Below are 23,838 nucleotides of genomic sequence, written 5' to 3'. Positions count from 1 at the left end.
CGAGCTCATCGGTCGGCCTTCTCGATCTTACCATCTTCCTGCCATATCATAACCTTTAACCCCACTTAAAACTCCGGACAAAATCAAATACAATCGAAAGCAACACCAAAAATAAAATAAAGTAAAATAAAATAATACGACATAAAATAAAATAGAATAAAACCCATAAATATAACATACTTTAAAATAAATAATTTTAATTTAATAACTTTAAAAAGTTCTGGTACCTCACCTACGGGATAGATGGTTTTACCCAGAGACGAACTGCTTTGAAACCACTTGTGGCGCCCCCGACCCCCATGTACGGAAACTCTTGAATTGAGACGCCCGAATGGTGATAACACGGTCACGCATCCCAACAATAAGTGCCAAGTGTGTGTACATGCAACAGTGTACAACAAAACAAAGCAGCAGATAATTTAAATAAGTCGACTAAGTGCCAGAATTGTTTAATACAAATTCACTTAAACCAAAGTGTTTTAAAGAGCAATACAATTATCTCATAAAAACGTAATAATACCAAATACATAATTCAAAATGGGAAACAATTCCCAAACACGAGCGAGTGATCCTAAATCACTCATCCAGCGAAGCCAAATCCTCAAGCTCAACATCAGTATCTGCATCAAAATCTGCGATACCATAAAACGGTACCGTAGGCTAAGGAATACTACATGAGATGTGAATCTCAGTAAGTAAAAATCCAAACTACCCACGAGATAAAAATATATTGATGCAACCAAGAATTATGCATGCATATGATGAAATATGTATGAGATCCAAAAACATCATTTTCTCTAAAAATGATTATTTTTCAATACATGCCAAAATCCCATTTTGGCCCAAAACATTCCATTAAAACATTTCCCGTCATTTTTCCCGAAAATGGCCCAAAAATAAGTAATCCACCATTTTCCCAAAAAATGGTCTACACAAAGTCTTTTTTATCAAAGCTCGTCATTTTCCCAAAAAATGGCCCAAATATCCAATTTAATCGTATGCACCATGATTTCCCCTAGGGACCATCCACACACCTTGGCTCCCTTTGTCACATCATGGGTAACGACTATGCGAGTGACTTCGTAACGAGTATTGCCCAGTTCCGCGCCAGCTCGTTCATGGTCAAGCATCCTCTAACCCCCGCCAGCAAGAAAGGCCACAGAGTCGGCGCGAGAGCATTACCATTCCGTCCAATCCCTTTTTGGCCCAGCGACAACCCAGGGGACGTCACTCAATATATTCCGGTCCTGAGTGACCAGAGGAGCTTTACTGAGATAATACCCCATCTCGGCCTAGGGTCATGATATACACGCACCCAAAAATCATTTCTCATGTGAAGACCCAGTTTCATTTACAAACATGAACGTGCGTGCAATTATACAATGATAAATGACATAACACAAATGTTCACAGCCAACAAATCACAGCATAATCTAATCACACAAACAACTCCATCTTCCAATCCAACCGACCCCCTTTACTCCTCGGACTCAGTCCGGCACAATCAATCAATTCACAATAAATACGGGTTAGAGCAAAAATATAATTAAATCTCAAAAGTTATTTGGAAATATACTTATAGTGCTACAATATAATTTTTGGAGGATCAATGAGGAAGGAAAGTAGAGGAAAAAGAAAAGAAAAGAAGGAAAAGAAAAAGAGGGAAAAAAAAAAAGTGAGGGAAAGAAATGAGGTCCAATCCTCACAACTTGGGTCACAAAATTGATCCAACGAAAAGTAAAACAGTAAATTGAATAAAATAATTTAAACGTAGTGACTAGCTAAAATAAAATAATAATAAAAATCCAATAACACAATAATTTTAAAGCCCACAAACAAACTAATTTAAATTAAAGAGCAATTTAAATGCAAAACAATAATTAATATTAAGAAATCATATCAAAATAAATTTCACAACTTAAAAATCATAAAAATAAACCAACGAGAAATCCGATAAATTTAAACAAGAGAACCAATATATGAATTAATTAAAATACTTCTTCAACTAAAATACACTATAATATCGGGTATCACAGTTACCATCCAAACGAGAGCATTCATCCAAAGAACCCAGTTCACTGTTGGAGTACCTAGCACTAACTCTTTAGTTACCTTTCTTCCTCTCTCTATGATGCGCACTGCACGACTTCCTGCAAATGAAATCTCAAATATCTTTGTCTCAATGAGGACTACCTTCGAGCATTCCATCCTTAAAGATTACACCTCCTGATATTGACCGGAAAATGCTAAACGTGATGAAGATCACGGGCTATAATCATAAAAAAAACGTGTAGCGTAGGAGATGAGAAATGGTGTATGGAGAGAAAAAAAGGTTTATAACAATGAAAAAAAACCTAGTTAAAAGATTCTTTATCCAAGAAATATTTTAAAGGCTCATTTTGGATGAAATATGTATTTGTATTACCTTTTGTGCAAGTATATATAGCTTGATATGTTTTGTTTGTTTCAATTGAGTCACCCAGCTAAATATGTGCGCAAAAGTGAGGGTAAGAGCTGGACATATCAGAAGGCTAAGTCTTTGATCTCAGAAGCTGTGGAATTGAGTCAGTCAATGGATTTGAAAGAAATAGAAAAACTTGCTCATGAAGAGGCCGAGATGTATCCTCTTGGCCCTACTATAGCACTAGCTTACCTGTCAGTCCTGAAGGATAGTGAAGTACACTGTTCCTGCGAAGGTGCTGAGGTGAAAAAACTAGGAGGGCTTCATGTGATTGGCACGTCCTTGCATGAATCAAGGAGAATAGATAACCAGGTGAGTCCTTAACTGTGCTATCTTTATATTTGGGTTGTGCCCAGGTGTTTTCTGGTGACTTATTCACTCCCCAAAAAATCATAATATCCTAGATCTTTGTCATGCATTACATTTTATGACTTGGTTTTGATATGTAAATGGTGATACATTTCTATAGCTTCGTGGAAGAGCAGGAAGGCAAGGGGATCCTGGATCAACACGGTTTATGGTGAGGTAGTGTACTGTTCAATGGGTTTATTTTCCTCTAAATCTACATTGCTTTAGTCAGTGATTATAATACCGATCCCAACTTCATAATATAAACTATTAACTTAGGCTAAAAGGGGTGACTTTATTGTGCTAGTCAACAAGTCCTTACCCTAAGATTTGGAGCTGGTTACATGAGTTCTGCTTTTGCCATTTTCTTTTTAGCACTGAAGATGGAAACAGGGGAAAAATTCTTGAGTTAAAAGGGGTTCAAACTCTTAGTACTATATGTTTAGTGCTATACTAGCTTTCAAGGCTAATGCTTTGAAGTAGTAAAGCTCTAGGATCTAAGTTTGGGGTCCATGATGTTCCTGTCTTCTTGATAATCTACCATTTGTTCTTCTTCTTCTTGGTTTTTTTTTGGGACATACCTTAGATAAAGTCTCATCTTATGTATTCATGTGACAGCTTGCAGGATGAGATGTTTCAAAAGTTTGATTTGGATACTGAATGGGCAGTGAGACTTATATCCAAGATTACAAATGATGAGGATGTACCAATTGAGGGCCAAGCAGTTGTTAAGCAGGTTATGGTCCTATCTCTCCATCATTACCTTTTCATTTACTCGTTCTCGTATACTATCTTTCTTTCTTATTTTTTTCATTAATTTATTGTTTCATGTTTGATTAGAATCATTCTTTTACTTCTAACATGAAACTATCAAATACTTGTAGCTCTTGTCCTTGCAAATCAACGTGGAGAAGTTCTTCTTTGCCATTAGGAAGAACCTGGTTGAATTTGATGAAGTATTAGAGGTCTGCATGGCAGTGCCTTTTCTGGATATAACATACACCTCTTTTTATTTTTCTTCTTCTTCTTTTAATTAATATGACTTCTGCTTTGCAAAAGATACTTAATTTCCTCTAAATTTTTCATTCACAATTTGCAAAACAATCTTTTGATTCAACATTTGCTTCTTTGGAAGTTCTTCCAGTCACCTATTGGTGGGTTACTAATTTATTTGATTTTCTTTAATCAGGTGCAGCGAAAGCATGTCTATGACCTTAGGCAATTAATTTTAACTGGTGACAGTGAAAGTTGTTCCCAACACGTTATCCAGTGAGTGCCTTTTGGTTCTCAGTCAGTCCTAGGAGATCTGAATTTTGATCGCTGTATATTTATTCTGATGTTGGTTTTCCAGATTATTTTTCTTTTGAGTTCTCTGAAAGATTTTGTGTATAGGTACATGCAAGCAGTGGTGGATGAAATTGTTTCTGGAAATGTTGATCCGCAGATGGTAGTTGAGATTTTCCTGTGACTGTTCTATATACTGCTGTGTGCTGATGCTTTTTACTTATCTCCTTATTTATGTTTGATAGCATCCAAGGAGATGGAGCTTGGGTAAGCTCTTGAATGAGTTCACCTCAATAGCGGGGAAACAGTTGGATGGTGAGATGATTTTTTACAATAATTTTGGTCCTGTTTTTTTTTTCACTTTTTTGTTTTTAATTATGAAAGGCGGTATGCTTTGTTAAAATATGCCAACCAATGGAATTTTTGAAGATTCATTTGCTGGGGTAACTGAGGAGGCGTTACTAAAATCTCTTGGACAACTACATGAAGTTAGATCAATTGATATTGATAACTTTTTTCTTCCAAACTTGCCAAAACCTCCAAATTCCTTCAGAGGAATACGCAGGAAGAGCTCTTCATTGAGACGTTGGCTCGCTATATGCTCTGATGATTTGACTATGTGAGTACTCTTAATAATATACAGATAATTTAGTGTTTTTTTTCCCTTTCAATTGTGTGTTTTTACAATTTATTGAAATACATTGTTATGCATAATATAGGAACGGAAGGTATCGGACTACTATTAATCTTCTTCGCAAGTACCTTGGAGATGTTCTAATTGCTTCATATTTAAATGCTATACAAGAATCAGGTTATGATGATGTATATGTGAAGGAAATTGAGGTAAGGTCCTTCATTTTTCAATGCACTCTTTCTGATGGAGTAAAATTTAGTTCCTTTGTGAAAATTGACCATGCCCCCAAGAATTGATTGTGATTCACATGCGGATTATAGTCAGTTAGGGGTGTAACTGGTCCGGTCCGGTCCGGTTTTGGATAAAATCTAGGACCGAACCGGTATGTACCGGTTTTGTATTTTTCAAAACCGATTACGCACCGGTTACCCTCCTAAACCGGTACTTCCGGTTTTACCGGTTTCCGGTCCGGTCTGGTCCGATCCCATTTTTCGGCTTTTTAAAATGTAAATTTCACAATTTGTTATTAAAAATTTGTTTATAAAAAAAAAAAAAATTGATTTAAAAAAAACTATTTTATACTTTTATTAATATATTAGACTATATAATAGTATTAATATTAGACTATTGGTATAGTTATAAGTTATATATTAGTATTAGTTATAAACTTTTAGTGATTTAGTATTAACATTTTATGTAATAATTTATAAATTATAATAAGAAATTATTTCATATATGAATATATATGTTATATATAAAATTTAACATAAAAATTTATAATTATTCATTATATATAAAACTTATTTATATTAATATTTAATATATATAAAATATTTTGTATAAAACTTATATATAAAAATATTATTTTTTATTTTTTTTAATCAACCGGTCCGGTCCGGTCCGGTCCAAAAAATCCCGGAACCGGCCGGTTTTTACGTTTTAAAAACCGGTTCCGGACCGGACCGGTTCAAAATCGGTCCGGTTCGGTCCGTTCCGGTCCGGTGGTCCGGTTGTCCGGTTGTCCGGTTTGAGATTACACCTCAGTCAACCTAACAGAGTAGTAGGTATAATTTAAAATTTTTGTCTTTGAGTTTTGTTCAATTTGGGTTTTGTTAATCGTATAAATATTAAATGTGGGCTGCTCGTCTTCATACTTTACCCCTCTTTTCTTTTTTATTTTTAATTCCCTCCCATCATTCCTTAAGTTTCCTAGGCTAGATCCTGTAGAATCTGGTCGAGGTATTGTTATCTGTACAAATATTACACTTTGGCAGTTCCTCCTCATACTTTCCCTCTCTTTTCTTTTTCAAATTTTTTTTTTCAAATTCCCTTCCATCATTCCTTAAGTCTCATAGGTTTGCCTTTTACCTCATAAATACTGTGTGAAGCAATACAGAACTTTTTTTTTTTTTTTTTATCTGTATGTATAGATAATCCCTAGGGGTTGTCTGTCTCAAGTGTTGAGGATCCTGGTCTTGGGAGTATGCTCCACCCCCCAAAACCCCAGGTCTAAGGTTCAAACCCTTGGGTGCAAACAATTAAGAGGAGCAATGTCTCATTGGTGAGAATACATACTGACAACTGCTAAATTGTAGATAATCAAAAAATTCCTGAAATTGATGAGGAGCCGGATCTGGGATGATATGAAAATCAAGAAAGAAATGGTTAGAAGAAAAATCTCAAGCTTATGTGCTGGATGCACGATAATCTCAAAGCCTTTAAAATCTCTGTTATTCTGCTCATTTTGTATGCTCCACATCAAGCATAACATTGCAGTTCACTACAGAATACCTCCTTACTCTTTCCATCCCCTTGGGCCCGTTCCAGCTGTCAAATCATTCAGGATCTTGGAGTAATCTAAGATACACTATATATGTATAAAAGCAAAGACTGAAAAATATATATAAAAGTAAAGACTGAAACTTGTTAGCAACCACGTAAGTTAGAAGAATTTATTGACAGACTTCCCCATGGGTTTGCACATGCAACACTGCCTAATCGCTATTTCCTGATCATTCATGAGTGAGGCCAACTAGAAGTGAAATGTTTGATGCAAACTGGATCTGGAAATAGTTGGTACATTATAGTTGTATGTAACTATTCGTAGACCTGCAGCACGCATAAAAATAGTCGAATTTGTTAAATGAAAGTTAGTGTACCTTGAGGCATTATATGATAAATAGAACCTTTAAAAGAGTGTCAGTGCTACTTATAAAAAAAAAAAAGTGTCAATGCTATCACTTTGATCTCTAAAATGTTAGTTGAGAAACTTGGTGTTCTATCCTTACTCTCCTTATTTTCAATATTAATGATGAGAAACCTCACAAACTTTGGTTGAAGGAAGAGAGAGACCAAGAGCTATTTATATAGTGTGCTAAAGTAACTCTGATCATCAAGACTCATAGTGTATAGGTTCTTTAACCTTTTTAGAATTCAATAACATTTTTGAATCTATTGGTTATAAAACTAAAAGGCATAAGTTGACAAAAAAGATATGCGTTGAGAAAACTTAAGAATACTAATTTTAAATAAAAAATTGCTAACATAATGCGATATATCATTTTTCATTTTATAAGTGTGACTTATATATATTATTTAATTTTCATTTAATAATAACACTAATTGGGAGTGGATGATTTGGTTTTATAGCACTAGTTTTCCTTTAATAACAATGTGATGGGATAGTTAATAATGTGGCTTCTGAAATTACAAGATTGACCCTAAATAACACCTAGAGGGGGGTGAATTGGTGTATGTTACAATTCTTTGTCCAATTTAACTCATGTCAAGATTAATAAAATTTATGAAATTCTGAATTAGCTCACATGCATCAAATCGCAATATTGAATAGGAGTATAAATATGAATGATAAAGCAAAACAAGCCAACCACAAGACTATGATTTCTGGTGACAAAAGGAAACCCTTTAAAGAACTCTTTAAAGGTAAAACCACTCCGGGGCAGCCTACTCAGAACAAGCCGATTACACTATTTGAAGATTAATACAAGTAAGTTTCTTACAAACCCTTTGTAATATGAATCTCTTACTTGCCATGACAAAACAACCCGCTTTGTCCCTGCTGTAGTAGCAACCAGAACATTTGGCAATCTTCAAACTTGGCTTCTTCTCCTGAAACCTCTAGTTGCTGAATTCTCCTCCAAGCACACTATCAATATCCTTGTATTTTGTGTGGCTTGCAAAAGCTTTAAGAGAGAGAATTCTTAAAAGTCCCAAAACTCATTTTTCTCTCTTGGCACACTTGGATACTATATCAATATCTGATTGGTTAAACTTTATAGGCCAATTCGTGCCCCTTTAAGGGTCCTTGAATTGATCAAACTCTTTTTGAATTTCAAAATCACATTTTTGAAAATCTACAGATGGCCTGCTGTGACAGGTTCCCACTGGACCATTAACTCTTCTTCAGAATTCTAGATAGTGTGGCCTTTATCCAAATTTCGAATTTTGCAATCTCAATCCAATACTCAAATTTATCTCTTCAAATAGAGCATTGTGAGAAATTTGATCTCTTATCAAACCTTACCCATTATCCTTATCCTTATAGATTTTTTTTTTTAATAAGTAAAATATTATATATATATATATATATACATATCAATAGGAGTAACGAAGTACACTGGACGTATACAAGAAAACACCTAGCCCATACTAGAGAGCTCCTAATGACCCAAGAAGCCTGTGAAAAACTACCCAAAATACTCCAAGCCCGAATTGGAATAGAACACACCTCCCCAACCCTTTGTTTCCCGTAAGACTAATACTCCACCCGAAACTCCCTCTACGTGAACGTCTTCATAATGCCCTCCCTTTAGCCCTCGACTAGAGCTACCACCCTTAACGTCATAGTTGATTGCCCAAGAAGGACGCCTCAACTCCCTGTTTTTCTTAAAACTTGGTTTGATTTCAAGCGAGTGACTCACCTCAATCGCAATGAGTAGTGCTTTAAATTGGTCTTCACATCCTCCATGTGAAAGCCCCACGATATGTTGATTCTTGTTAATCTCATGCAGAACCCAATCTGATGGTGAACCCACTATATTGTTTATCGGAGGAAGAGAAACCAGGGGAGCAACATTATCCCCAGACATAGTACCCAACTGCACTCCCGACCCTAGACATTCCTCCTCACAAGGCACTAACGGAAAACCCATAATTTCCTCCCCGCCATATCCTGCATTCAAATCCCAAACCTCCTCAACAGCTATATGGTTGCTGCCATTGTTGCTGTCACCATTAAAGGTTCCTCCCCTCCATTGACGAGGACATTGCTTGTATGTGCTCCACCCCTTGGCGATCATTTTTGTGCCACTTTGTCAGACCCTACTGCTCCCTCAGGAGGCATAGAACAGGTAGGGGAAGCACTACCTTCTGTTACCTCCTTTTCATCTTCTAAAAAAGGTTCATCTATTTCTTCCAAAGTGCTCAAGACCCTGGAAGGACCCCCATCTTCAACTGAAAGTGAACCCTGGAAAAAATACCAACCCCATTTGCAATTGAAGACCAGCTACTGATGCCTTGAGTGACACCGGCATGAACGGTGATGCTGGCGACCAACAACCCTATCTGTGACGGTGTCGAAACGCCCTTTGCCTACGCTCTTGAGGCCTTCAACCCAACCCATTATCCTTATTGATAAAACTTATCTATCAACCCAAACCAAATAACAAACCTTAACCATTGTTTTGAAACCGAATTTAGCCAATACTAAAAATACTAACAGCTTCATTGGAGCAAAGCTCCATGCTTTGGAAATTATAATGTATTAGATAGATTAGCATCTTTCCATTGGATGAATTGAGTTAAACTCAGACTGGAATTGGTGTGCACATCTCAGCAATTACTGAAAAACATACAAAAGTTAGAAGATGTTCCAATAGGTTTTTTTTCTCTTAAACTATTGAGATATGAATTTGGTGATCTATTGATTGCCAATTTATAGCTAAGCAGTTTTGTTTTGCGTAGTGACTTGTAACAACTTCCAGAAAGCCTTGAAAGGGGAAAATAAAGGATGATAAAAACTTTCTTGCTCCTGGAGGTGCTGCTGATTGTTGTTTTTCCTGCTTAAAGAAGTTTTATTGGTTTTCTTTCTCATTTCCATAATTTTTTTATTTGAATTGCAGAGAGCAGTTCTTGTTAAGACTCTAGATTGTTTTTGGAGAGATCATCTTATAAACATGAACAGGCTTAGCTCAGCGGTAAATTACATTCCTGTTAATTTGGATCTCTTTGACTTCCCTGTGAGCACAAGGCTCACATAATTTTGTGGCAGGTAAATGTAAGGAGTTTTGGGCACCGGAATCCTCTTGAAGAATACAAAATTGATGGCTGTCGATTTTTCATCTCCATGCTCAGTGCAACTCGAAGGCTCACTGTAGAATCAATCTTGCGATATTGGTCATCACCATCGGAGTCTCAAGAACTATTCTTCTCATAAAGTCAGAATAATTTCCATGCTATTAGTATGTATATGCGTTTCTTCTACCTAAGTTTCTACTTTTGTCTCTATTTTTTGCAAATATAAATTATCATAAGATCGTGTGAACTCTATGTTTCTGTTAGTGTGCCCCATAATATTGTCAGTTGGGTTCATTCTATATGAAGTATGTAGTAAAGGACGCTAACCCTTCATTTTCTTTTTCTCTGCGTGACCCGTATCGAAAGCTCATGTCATAGTCTGGATGAGAACCATTATTTCTTGGTTGGCAGGATGCTTTGTAGATTTTAATGGGATGTTCTTGGTGGGATGGCATGCCTCAGATGATATTCTTCTGTAAATGTACGTAGTTCTCTTGCTGGTACCTGGCAGGGTGGAGCCGAGTGGTCAAAGGGTGGGCTTGGAATGAACTGTAGACTCGCATATCTCGGATTCGTTGTGGCACTAAGAATTGCCATGCATTACCTGGTCGTATATCTGGAGTTTACTTGCCAAGGATGGGTCCCAAGGGCTCTGCTTTTGTGAGGTTCAATGTCCTAAAAAAGTCTTTCTGGTACTCTTGTATTCTGAACGTAGTTCAAACCAAGTTTCACCCCACACTCAAGGAAATTTTGTACAACAGGATATTGTGGTGACAAAATTCAGGCTGTCCTTTAAAAATAAATTCGTTTTTAGGATTTAGAGTGAAGGTGATTGCAATGAGAATTACTCCTTTTTTGGTTGGTAAATGAATATAAATAGGGTTGTAATTGAGCCGAGCCGGTCTTTGGCTTGCCGAGCTCGGCTTGACTCAAAATACTCGATTTTGTTTTTTATTCTTTATTCGAGCTTGACTCAATAAGCTAAACTCTCAACTCGAGTTCGTTCCACAAATAAGTTTGAGCTCAAACTTTTTTTGTTATTATTTTTTGAATAAGATTTAATAATTAATAAATTAAAAAAAATAAAATATTAAATTTATATAACTAACAAGTAGAACCTCTGTTGAATTATAAAATTTGAAAAAATTTATAAATAATTAATATCTAACTAGTTAATATTTATCCAAAATAATAATATATTATGTCTACATATATTATAATATCACAAACTCATCTCAACTTATCATTACAACTTTTTTAAATTCTAACTCAAAATATAATATACAATTCAACTTTTTCAAATCTCAAAATAATAATAATATTAATAAATAATATTCTAATAATATTTTATCAACTCAATTCAACTCAAGTAAGTTTAACATCCAAACGCATATGATTGTATATATCTATTTCATATATGGTTTCTACATACTAATATATGAAATTATTAAATTTTATCGACTAATTATTATACAAATTATAAAATATACGTATGAAGTATATTCACTATATAGACATAAATAATTAGATTACATATTATATATTTAATTATAAAAGTGGTATGTTTATATTATTAGTTACTACATATATATATATATGTGTGTGTGTGTGTGTATACATAAATGTATGTATATATTTATCAATATATGAATGAGTTTTAACCGAGTCGAGTTAACGAGTCGACTCGAGCATAAACGAGCGAGCCTTAGTCGAGTCGAGTCGAGTCGAGTTTTATCAGGTATGTGTCATTTACAATTTGAGCGGGTATCTGCTTTCACGAACGGGTTTTTTTTTTTACAAGTTGAGTTCAATTCAAGTTTAACCGAGCCAGTACCGAGCGGACTATCGAACAGACTGGTTCATTTACAGCCTTAAATATAAGAGAGCTCTGGATAATGTTGATCCACATGATCAGACAATCTGGTCAAGTTACTTTGTTAATTCAAAGATACGGGTTTCTGTCATGGGCCATGGCAATGCTTGAAAGCGGTTTTGCAGCTGCTGTGCATGCTGGCCTTTACCTTCGTGATACATTATCTGCCTATGCAATTATGGTTTAGCCAAAAGAATGTGTCTTATGTCTTATTTTGATTCTTTGGTTTTTCAGCTCAGCTATAAAATCAAATGCCACACCATACTGTTAGTGTTTTGCTATAGCTTTGGCTGTGTCAAACTTGTATTAGCAGAAGTTACAATCTCACCTATGTTGACTGCCACAGATATCTGCCAAGAGTTTTCCTCATATATTAACATGGGTTTTTCTCTCTTTGGCAGCGTTGTAAAACTTTTAAAATGTATCATTATTGTTGCTATTTTTTATCAGGTATTATCCTTTGTGAGTTTATCAGCAGCTTCAACAAAATGCTGGTAGACAATTTGTTGTGCTTATTAACTAGAAATTGATGTTCAGAACAAACCCCCGCTCCTAATTTAAAAGTAGAATAAAAGACTGAACATTATTGCAAAATTAATTTTGGGACTTGAGTTGTGATTCAATCAAGATGATGAGTTCTTGAATTTGGTTATATCAGACTTCTCCATGGAAAAGCTTTTTCAATTCAGAAACTGTAACACATTCAAATGTCTTCATTTTGTATATCAATGTTCCTTACTGGCCCCTTGAACCATTTCCTTGCATCCAAGACCCACCAAAGCATTATAGCAGTCAAAGCTACAGCAAGGGCTATTGGTGCATAATTGAAAGTTCTCCATTGAAGAGGGTAGAGAGTTGGCAGTAAGAATGCTGAACAGGTGTAACATATCCACAGGAAGGCTACCAAGCAAATTGGCCTTCTTGCTTTACCCAAATAGAAAGGTCCTGGTTTGAAATTTTCCTCTGCCATGACTAACCTGGCAAAAATTGGGACAGCATAGCCACCAACCCATCCGATTGTACTTATGGAAATGATAGCTGTGAAAACTACATCTAACTTCAGGATGGGTAGGCCAAGGATCATGCATATGGCTGCACATAGCCACACAGCATTTCTCGGAACCTTATGCTTCGGGTGAACTCTCCTCCATATTGGTGAAAATGGAATTCCTTTATCCCTAGATAGTGCATAAACCTAGAAAGAACGGAAGAAACCTTGTTTATTTTCATCCCTAAATTATGCCAAAAAAACAGAGGGATGAAGTGAGATCCACTTAATACTCACAACTCTGGCTGCACTAGTAGTAACTGAAAGCCCACAAAAGAAGAATGATCCCCAGATTATACACAGAAATACAACAGCTCCAGTGGAATTTTGATACCTCCCATGGAATGCATCATAAATGATCTGTGCTGGTACAAGGGCACCAGCTGTCTCATTGTTCACATCATACAAGTAGTTTGCATCCTGCATTGAAATCACAATACCCAGTCATCTTGAAGCTGTATTTCCCCAAATTTATCACAAAAACAGATAAGGACCCCCATTAAAGGCATACCCGAATGCAGAAGGTAAGAGCTAAGTTATAAGCCCACCCAAATGCAGAAATGATCCCAATACTGGAAAGAATGGCAATAGGACCAGTTCTGTCGGACCCTTTTGTTTCTTCAGTTAGATGAGCTGCAGTGTCATAACCGTATAGACAGTAGTTGCTTAAAAGCACAGCTAGTATCACTGCATAAGGTTTGCTGCGTATTCCAGTTGCCTCAGGGAATGTTTCAAAGTGAGTGAACACATAAGAAGCTGGTTGTGTTTGCTGTGCCACTAGAGGGAGCATTATAATCACCACTAAACCACCGATTACCTGTATGCTCGTACGAGCGTTTCGAGTTGAAAACAGAATGAAAACCACAAGAATCTCGTAAGGAACTCCTAAATTTATAACTAGCATTACTTGATGCAGTTGGTTCTATTTAGTTCTCTGATAATTTTTCTGAAAGATGAATACAGCACAGCATTAAGTTCTGCATGGGTTATTGTTCCTTTTGCTAAGAATCAAACATGGTAGAGGGAAATGGAGCTGTAATTCCGAAAACAATAAACAATGACACTAAAACTAGAACTTCTACTGATTACAAAGATAAAAGAAGTTATTTACCAGCCAAATAAATGTTGATCTTTATGAACCTGTTCATATGAATTTAAACATGCTCCACCAAACAAGATATTTGAGAAACAGAATGGTTAAATGGCCTCACCTGCCACCATATGGAAATTATGTCCAGGAATGCTATTACTTCTAAGGCGTATGAATTGAGTATAGCCCATACAAGGGTAAGGCTCATATAAATGGCCAAAAATACACTTCTTGATGCAAAGTAGCCTCCACCCTTGTTTGTTCCAGTGGACAAAAGAATGATCATCTGCAGAGCCTGCGCTCCTGAATAGGCCTGATGTGGAGAAAAGAGGACCCTAAGTTAAAGTGGAGTAAGAAACATTTCTTGATAGCATTGCAAGCTATTGTTTTCTATTCTGGATTGTTGTTGTTCTTACTGTATAAAAAAATCAGAATTTGGTAATGCAGTTATGTCAGTAATGAAAATATGTGGAAAGGAAGTTTCCAAACCTGTGCTCCAATTCCAGAAATAAGACCAATGGTCTCGAGCCATGCACAAAACCATGATGCAAATGGACCCCACCTTGGTCCAGCCAAATGGGCAGCCCAAAAGTATAGAGAACCTGTAGTCTGCTCAAGATCACCTTAACTTAAGCAAATTCCAAACTGGGGAAATAAGAAACCTTAAAAAAAGAATAAACAAGCAACTCCTTTGACGAGTGAGTCAGTGACCAACAGGGGCGCGCAAGTTGAGATTGTTATATTCATTTGAAAAAAAAAAAAAATGATCAAAAAATGAAGAATTTTGTCTGGAGGAACTGTAAGATTCTCTACCACAAATCTAAACGATTGATTATTCATGAAAATCACAATCATTACTTTTTTCTTATGTGAGTGTGTGTGTGGGTTGTGAATGGCCACTACTAAATGGTGGATGTACATACAGGGAAGGAGGAGCATATCTCAGCCAAGGCTAGTCCAACAAACCAGGTGAAGAAGGTGACCACCACCCATCCCCATATTAAGCTTGCAGGACCTGCGTAACGTAGGCTTGGGCCATATAGTGGCGTTCCAGTAAAAACTGCCATGCTCGAAAATGTTATTGCAAGCGTCTTGAATAGAGTCTGAAGAAACCCAAGAGTGAAAAAAATGAAGAAGACTTGGGAAGTTTCAAGCTTATATCTTTCATCATCAACAAAAACATTTGAAAGTTTTTCCAGGTAGTCATCGAATAAAAATGATAAAACTATTAAGAAAAGGAAGGTTTAATTGAGATAACCATCTCTCTTCTCAACTCTTGCTTGTATCCAAGCTCATTGAGACGCTTCTCCCCAGAATCCATTTCCAAAGCCTGTTGACTGACGCCTAAAATTGATCATGTCCTTCTCTGGAACTCATACTTGCAGTACTGTTGCCAAGGTTTGTTAGGCAGACAGACAAGAAAATCGTTAAATACATTTCCAAGCTCTAGGGAAAGTCAGACAACAAGACTAGTTGTTTTGAAATAGTCAGCATCTCCAGTCAATGTATGAATCAGAAAAACAGAAATGGTGGAGGATCAGGTGGAAACTTATGAACAAGTCATTAATTAACAGTATTGTTAGAGTATAGATTCGAGTGTATGAGTCATGACTAAGTTCCATATTTCGATTGGTAGTGACGAGAATCAGTGCTTGATATAATATAATTAACCATATTACATTGGCTCAAGTTTCTAGAAAAGGTAAGAACAGGATGAGAAAGTGGAAGCAGCTGATCGTAGTTGAAACAAAAAATGGGAAGGAACGTAGTGGCTTTATTTGACTAAGAAAGTATAAGCAGTAGAATTGTAGTTGCTTTTTTTGACCAAAAATATGGAAGTGGCCAAGGAAAGGAGTCTACACCATGTTTACTCAGATGAAGAAAGCTTAGCGGTGGAGCAAATATATCATTAAAGAATTCAGCAATAAGGTTCAACAGATCATAAAAAATGATTCTGGCCGCTTGCAAGCAAATTGGATGTCTCTTCTTTCAACTTTGGCATATCCACTCACCAAGACATTTTTGCGTTTTTCAACTCATGGAAACGATTAATGTACCATATTTATGTCATTTAGCCAGCTAGGCTGTTATATAAGTGAGTGCATATATATGTGTGTGTGTGTGTGTGGTCACAGTTTGAAATTCAAAGCACATGCTTGGATTTGGTCAGCACACTGGTTTACTCTCTTTCCCTTTAAAAGAGTTTAAATTGCCACTGGAGTTCATGATGAGGTAATATCAACATCATGACTTCATGAAGAAAGAATATACTTTTAGATCTTTTGCTTATGAAAAATGTGTAAATTAGTCCAATGCCGGGCCGTTCACGTTGTTTGGTGTTGCAAATGAAATCTAGTAAAAAATCTATATTCTTTTGAAGCAGATTATATTTTAAGTTTTTTTTTTTACATAAATTTGAAGTCTAAAGGTTTGCAACCATTTATGATTTGCTAAGTCAAATAGAATAGATCATTTAATTTTCTGTCCAATAGAAAAAAGACCCCTTAGATATTATCTTGAAGATCAGATCAGCTTCGCTCCTGTTTATTCACCTCCTACTATTTGTCATTAAAGTTAAAATTTGATAATATTTGCAATTAAATAAACATAAACTTGCTCTCTTGATTTGCCTAAATCTATGAAGGTGTGTGAGGATCTTGGTGATGGAAGTTTGGGTGAGCAACCAGGTGAAACTGGTGTTCATGTCGACCCAGTGTAAAGGAAACAGGTGAAGTTTATTTGTTCCAGATTTTTATTCCTCTAGCAGGTAGGTAAGTGATGACAAGCATACAAAGCGGTGGCAACAAAAGCATGGGGTGTCAAAATTAGCAGCGTCAAGTGTTGAGAAGTTAGCGTGAAAGATGGCAGCCATGCATTGTTATTACATTTGATCTACAGTCTTTTCCTAGTTTGTTCATTACAAGGATGCTCCATGTCAACCATCTAGATGGTGTGTTTCAAACTCTTAAGGACACGTTTGGATGTTGAGCTAAGTTGAGACGAGTTGAGTTCTTTATGAACAGTAGTGAGTTGAAATGGTGGAGTGAATTTTGTGAGGTCCACTTAAGATGCGTTTATATGTATTTGAATGTTAAGATGAATTTAGATGTATTTATGGAAAATTGAAAAAGGTTGTGGGTCTCACGTATAAAGAAGTTTTGAGTTGAGATGATTTTAGAGATTTGAGAGTTGGGTGTTTGAATATTAGACTCAGCTTAAAATTAGACTGAGTTCCAAACGGGGCCTTAAACGAGTGGGTCCTAATCTCTTCCACTAGAGATGCTCCTTCGTATGTCGTGCATTCAATTTTCAATGCCGAGTGCGCGCATCCCTTAAACACGCTTCCCCTCCATCGATCAGTGATAGAGACTCAACAAAGGTCGGGATCCTCCCCGGAACCCCCTTAGCTTCCCCTGCTGTGGCTACCGCCACTTGGGGCCGCTTCAAAAAAAAAAAAATTAAGTGAAAAATAATATATCCAATTACATCAGTAATTTAAATTTAAGTGTTTATCTAATTACATTAGTAATTTTCATTTTAAGGGTTGTAATTTTCCTAGTACGTGTTGTTTTAGTTTTCTCAACTGATGCTTTCTTAGTTTAGTAACCGATGGATTCAAAATTTGTTACTTTTGTTTTTTTATGACTATATCTGTTATTTCGCATACTATGTTAAGACTTGGAATTCCAAGTCTCTCTCCCCTAAAGTAAAATTTGTGAGGTTTTCCATTATCTTACTTAGAAACAAAAAAGAATAAGGAGAGAAAAGAACAGGGGAAATATAAAATTGATCATCATATCACCATTGAAAATAGGAACACAAATCCAATAAATACCATAGTACAAAGTGTAGATGCAATGCCAATCTATCCAACCAGTTTACACAAAGCAGGCATAGAAAAAATCATTTTAAGACAATGAAGTACATCTACTGCATATTACAGCCTTTGCTTTCTTTTCTTTCTCTATTTTATATGAAATTTTGTCCTCTATGAATGGTATGACAGTTTTAAATGGCTCCATTCTGGAATTCAATATTCCTCACTGGTCCGTTGAACCATTTCCTTGCATCCAACACCCACCAAAGCATTATCAGTGTCAATGATACAGCAATAGCTATAGGAGCATAGTTGAAAGTATCCCATTGTAGAGGGTAAAGAGTTGGCAATAGAAAGACTGAACAAGTATAAGATATGTATAAGAAAGCTATCAAGCAAATTGGCTTGCTTGCTCTTCCCAAATAGAAGGGACCTGGTTTAAAATCCTTCTCATCCATGACCAGCCTTGCAAAAATTGGGACAGCATAGCTTCCCACCCACCCAATTGTACCAATGGAAATGACAGCGGTGTAAACTACATTGGATTTCAAGATGGGAAGTCCTATGATAATGGAAATGGCTGTGCACAACCACACTGCATTTATTGGAACTTTCTGTTTTGGATGTATTTTTCTCCAGACTTTTGAAAATGGAACTCCTCCATCCCTGGATAGTGCATAGACCTAGAAAGTAGAGAGTATACGTGCATGTTCATTGTTAGAGAGAGAGAGAGAGAGAGAGAGAGAGAGAGAGAGAGAGATTCAGGTTTGCTTACTACTCTAGCAGCACTAGCAGTGACTGAGAGCCCTGCAAAGAAGTAGGTTCCCCAAATGATACAGAGAAAAATTACGGCTCCAGTACCACTGTGATACCTTCCATAAAATGCATCATAAATTATCTGTGCAGGAACGAGTGCACCAGCTGTTTCGTTGTTTGGATCATATAAATATGCAGGATCCTGCAATATTAACCTTAATATTATCTATATAATGTTCTCTGCCCAAAAATAGAAATAAAAATCTACCAGAATCTTCAAACTAGGAATATATACCTGAATGCTAAAAGTAAGGGCTAAGATATATGCCCATCCAAATGCTGAAATGATTCCTATGCTACAAAGAATGGCCATGGGACCAGTTCTGTCAGCGCCTTTGGTTTCCTCAGTGAGATGTGCCGCGGTGTCGTAGCCACACAAACAGAATTGGCTTAGAAGTACTGACATTATTACTGCATAAGGTTTGCTATGTATGCCTGTTGTCTCAGGAGATGTTTCGAAATGAGTAAAGACGTATGATGCTGATTGTGTCGGGCTTGCTATCATGGGAAGGGCTACTATTATAACAAATCCGCCAATGACCTGCAATTTGCTTTGGTGACATGATTGTGAGAAGCTAATTTGCTTATATATTCCAATTAAGAGTTCAAGTTGTATATGAGCCTTAATTACTTTGATCGGTCTTGGACTCTTAAACATATTCTATTATATGAAAACATAACTGATTTGTTGGAGAGCAATATCCATTCTTTTAAGCTACACACAAACAACATTTTCCACTTTGTTTTTTGTCATAATTGGATCATGCAGAATATTTCTGATATTAACATATATATATATATATATGTATGTATGTATGTAGAAGCAGAACCTCAAATTAAGAGCACACCTGCCACCATACAGAAATCATGTTGAGGAATGCAATGACTTGCAAAGCAAAGGAGTTCAGCACTGCCCATATTAAGGTAAGGATTATATACATAGACAAAAATACGCTCCTTGTTGCCAAGTAGCCTCCACCCTTGTTTGTCCCAGTGGACAAAAGAATTATTATCTGCAATCCCTGTGCTCCAGAGTAGGCCTGATAACAGTAAGGAAAAGAAGAAGATGAAGATCAATATAGAAACTTTGCGATGAGAACCAAACATCATATTTGGAATCATGAACACATTATCGATAACTAACTACTTAACATTATCACTGAACTTTCTGAAAAACACACTTTCCATCCTCTTACTTTTAGATGTCTGCATTTTACATCATCACAAACTACTAAAACTGATACATTGCATCTTTCAACTTCAAAACCTGACAAATAGCATCACTTTCCAATTCTTTTTGTTAAGATAGATAAAGAAAAAAGTGGTCTAACACAATCTTAACTATTTTATGTTAACTGGCTTGACCCATTGTGACTATATACTAGTTTCGAGGTTGCAATGTATCAGTTTTGATAGATTGGGATTGGGACACAAAATGAAAAGTGTGATTTTCAGCTTAGACTTCAGTGCTGAATGGGGAGAATTAAGCACATACCGATGCGCCGATTCCAGAAACGACACCGATAGTTTCTAGCCAAGCGCAGCACCAGGATGCAAATGGCCCCCACCGGGGTCCAGCTAAGTGTGCAGCCCAAAAATAAAGGGAGCCAGTAGTCTGTTTAATGACTTACAATCAGTTCATATATCTGAAGAATCGTGACTGTTGAGATTAAAAAGAAAGTCAATATATATGTACAAATATCAAACAGGAGATATGAGCGATCGATTCGGTTGAATCAAAAGCCTACATCCACGATAAATTTGCTTCCTTGCTTGTTTATTACATTAATTATGATAAATCCCATGTTTATGTAACTGTTTGAGAAACAAATGAGGAAAAATAGTAGTATTTGAATAAAATCTGATTAAGAAGAAAATTCCCTTTGTAAGTTGTTTATTGACATCATGCCATGTTCGCGTGTGTGGGGGTGGGTGTTGAGGAATAATCCCACATTACCTGTAAATAAGGTCTTAGACATGTTTATTACGAATGAGTAATCATCTCTTATAAAACCGATTTTATAAGATGAGTTAGACCTATAAATTTCTTCACGAGTGGGGTAGAATATACTAAAATAGAATATCCATTGTGTTCACGCACGGGAAGAGGAGCATGCAATGGATTGTTCACAAAGCCAAAATAACTTTACAAACTGGGTTGTACTTTCCAACTCATGAAAGCTGCTGGGTTACCCGTTTCAATTCCAAGTACCTATCTGTAATAAGGATTTTGGAAACCTTTATAATATATATTTATTTTATTAATTATAGATGTCATGATTGAGTGATCATTAGTAATCAAGACATGATAAAGAGAATATATGGAGGAGGAGGAAGAAGAAGAAGAAGAAGAAGAAGAATGATGCATACTGGAAAAGATGAGCAGATCTCAGCCATGGCAAATCCTACAAACCAGGTGAAGAAGGTGACCACAACATAACCCCATATCATGCTTGCAGGGCCTGCATATAGTAGGCTAGATCCGTACAGTGGAGTTCCAATGAAAAGTGCCATGGTCGAAAATGTTATCGCAAATGTCTTGAATAAACTCTGCATTAATACCCCAAAAAGAGAGAGAGCAAAACCCATGTCAATAATCTTGAAAACATTTCAGGGTCCATGTTAATAATCTTGAAAACATGTAATTAAAAGGAAACAAACAGATTAAAGGACTGAAAAAACTGTCATATACCATTTCTCTTCTGAGTTCCTGCTTGTATCCAAGCTCGTTTAGCCGCTTTTCTCCTGAATCAATCTCCATAGCTCTGGGATTCAAGCCAACATGTGCCTCTCTAAAAGCCATATGTGCTGTGCTTCAATGGGTAGCAGTATCTTATCTACCAAAACATGTTAAGAAGGGAGAAAGTTGAACTCTCATGCATGCATTGATCCCGGCCAAGTTGAACTCTCATGCATGTATGACTCGGTTCTCTACCTTCTCATTAGAATCCTCTTATTAAAGTTTGGGTATCATTTTGCCCAAAAAATTGGGGCCTACAAATTAAAGTGTATGAAAAGTCAAATAAATCTAATTTGAACATAAAACTTGATCTTAGAAGATTGTACTATAATTAGCCAATACAAGTACCAAGCCCAGATATACTTCAAGATATCATGAACTCATTACAGTCCTTCCAAAGCTGACAAATCAGAAAAATACATTGAGATTTCAATCAATGCGCGCCTTCTATTGCACAATGGACAGCTTCCAATAGTTTCTATCGTAGATACCCCTCATCTCAATTCCTCCATGACTGTTAAATTTCCATAGTGGTAAAGACCTATCCTGTTGTTTGTAATTATTAAGCAGTTCCTACACTTTTGGTTGTAAGACTGTGTGAATGGTTGAATGAAGTTATTTCTATAAAATAAAAAATAAAAATAAAAAAATGTACCAAGCCCGCTCCTAATTTGCACGTGCAGTAAGCACTGTGAGAGAGAAGAAGAAAGTTGACTGAATAATTGAGAGAAATTATAATATTATTCAATGAACTTTAATTCGGCTGAATGAGACTGATTGTTTTAATTTACAAGCTTTCTAGTTTCTGAAGTTTCCTTTTTAGATGCTCCATCATTTATTGGCAGAACTTGGCCAGGTTAAGCTCTTGTTTGGATTCTTTAAGTCATTTCAACTCATTTTAATTCATCTCATCTCATCATTATAATTTTTTTAAATTTCTATACAAAATATAATAAATAATTTAACTTTTTAAATCTTAAAACAATATTAATATTAAAAAATAATATTCTATAATATTTTATTTTACTATTCATAACTTGTTTTCTGTTTCTGCTATTATTTTACTAATTAATATCAATGGCAGAAATTGAAGGTTGCATTAAAATAAAACTTTTCTCTGCAGCCTCTTTGAATAAGAGATCAAAGTAAACGATGAATCAGTCATGATCAGCAGCAGGTCATGTGACATGAAGACTTTTCTATATAAATATATATATATATATATATATATATAAATATATATATATATATCTATATCTGAGAGAGAAAAATAATCCTTGTTGCTTAGTTGACTCAACTTCCTATATGCACCGAACGCCATTCTCTCTTGTTGCCATTTGTGAAATTATCAAGTGTCTCTGTATTTAGATCTTACTTAGCAAAACTATCTATCAATTTACTCAATAAATTGGTTAGTTATTAATCATACAATTATTTAATAATTAATCAATAACGTAAAATAAATAAATTACATAACATCAATATTCATATCAAAGAGAAACCATTTGAAGAACTCTTAAAGGTAAAACCATTTGGGATAGCCAAATCCAAGAAAATCAATATTATTATTTGAAAATCAATTACAAGTAATTCTCATTTACAAAACTTTAATAACTTGATTCTCTTACTTGACCAGACAAACGACTTGTTTGTCTTCTACCACAGTAACAGCCAGAATCTCTAGCGATCTTCAAACTATTGACTTCCTTCCTGGGACTCCAATGGCTGAATCAAAATCACTCAATCTCCAATATGGAGCATGATCACACTTTATGTGAGAAACAATATAAAAAATATCGAAAATATTTTCTCACCAAAATATGTACTCACCAAAATATGTACTGAAAATTGCTCTAGAAAATATCTAAATTTGAATCTCTACAGATCTTAACCAATAGAATTCTTTGAATAAACAATCTGAAAGAAGTTTTAGTTTCAGTAGGACTCTGCTTATGGAGCGAATCTGTCGTTAAGAATTCTCCTGACGGAATGCTGACACCCGCGATAAATTCTCTCTATACAAATTGAACCCATTTCAACTTCTTTTCTGGATAAAAGCATATTCTTTGGGACTCGATTTTTACACTTATGACTTATCTAAACAAACTCTATGACTTTTAGATAAACTTAATATTGTTTTAGATAAAATTAATAAATATTTTACATTCATCCACAATTACAAACACAATAATAGGATAAATCTTATCATTTTAACAACTTAATCCTATCCAAACTTATCAACTTAGTTACCTAGTCCTAGCCAAACTCTTGCATCTACCATCTCTCCCTTCGATGGATCGGTGACAAACTCTTTCATCTACAATCTCCCTTTTTGGCAGATTGGTGACAAAATCAATTTTGAATAATATAATATAGACCTATCAATATAATCAGCAGACCAAGAAACTGAG

The 23,838-nt window shown here is 35.7% G+C and overlaps 3 protein-coding genes across 3 annotated transcripts in view; 1 reads left to right on the top strand and 2 right to left on the bottom strand.

Annotated features, from left to right (window-relative positions):
• LOC109009852 (protein translocase subunit SECA2, chloroplastic) overlaps positions 1-10,983 on the top strand; it is a 40,604-nt gene extending 29,621 nt beyond the window's left edge. Inside the window, exons 21-32 of the mRNA XM_018990489.2 lie at positions 2,484-2,773; positions 2,931-2,986; positions 3,428-3,545; positions 3,694-3,774; positions 3,999-4,078; positions 4,202-4,256; positions 4,339-4,408; positions 4,523-4,712; positions 4,813-4,936; positions 9,869-9,943; positions 10,018-10,207; positions 10,455-10,983. Of these exons, the coding sequence (XP_018846034.2) occupies positions 2,484-2,773; positions 2,931-2,986; positions 3,428-3,545; positions 3,694-3,774; positions 3,999-4,078; positions 4,202-4,256; positions 4,339-4,408; positions 4,523-4,712; positions 4,813-4,936; positions 9,869-9,943; positions 10,018-10,182 (1,304 nt within the window). The 3' untranslated portion in view covers positions 10,183-10,207; positions 10,455-10,983. The remainder of the gene's footprint in view (positions 1-2,483; positions 2,774-2,930; positions 2,987-3,427; positions 3,546-3,693; positions 3,775-3,998; positions 4,079-4,201; positions 4,257-4,338; positions 4,409-4,522; positions 4,713-4,812; positions 4,937-9,868; positions 9,944-10,017; positions 10,208-10,454) is intronic.
• Positions 10,984-12,539: 1,556 nt separating this feature from the next.
• LOC109009849 (amino-acid permease BAT1 homolog) lies at positions 12,540-15,536 on the bottom strand. Its single transcript, XM_018990484.2, has 7 exons — positions 15,313-15,536; positions 14,978-15,157; positions 14,544-14,663; positions 14,176-14,367; positions 13,476-13,781; positions 13,202-13,384; positions 12,540-13,111 (listed from the first exon to the last, which is right to left on the bottom strand). The coding sequence occupies exons 1-7, from the start codon at positions 15,373-15,375 to the stop codon at positions 12,620-12,622; spliced, it is 1,536 nt and encodes a 511-aa protein (XP_018846029.1). The 5' UTR covers positions 15,376-15,536; the 3' UTR covers positions 12,540-12,619.
• Positions 15,537-18,062: 2,526 nt separating this feature from the next.
• On the bottom strand, positions 18,063-21,608 carry LOC109009845 (amino-acid permease BAT1 homolog). The gene is made up of 7 exons (XM_035691271.1): positions 21,380-21,608; positions 21,058-21,237; positions 20,183-20,302; positions 19,536-19,727; positions 18,923-19,228; positions 18,647-18,829; positions 18,063-18,554 (listed from the first exon to the last, which is right to left on the bottom strand). Exons 1-7 carry the CDS (start codon positions 21,488-21,490, stop codon positions 18,063-18,065), a joined length of 1,584 nt encoding a protein of 527 aa, XP_035547164.1. The 5' UTR covers positions 21,491-21,608.
• Between the last annotated feature and the right edge of the window lie 2,230 nt (positions 21,609-23,838).

The sequence above is a fragment of the Juglans regia genome, chromosome 6, assembly GCF_001411555.2.
Source record: "Juglans regia cultivar Chandler chromosome 6, Walnut 2.0, whole genome shotgun sequence".
NCBI classification, from domain to species: domain Eukaryota; kingdom Viridiplantae; phylum Streptophyta; class Magnoliopsida; order Fagales; family Juglandaceae; genus Juglans; species Juglans regia.
This window is presented reverse-complemented; position numbering and strand designations above follow the sequence as displayed.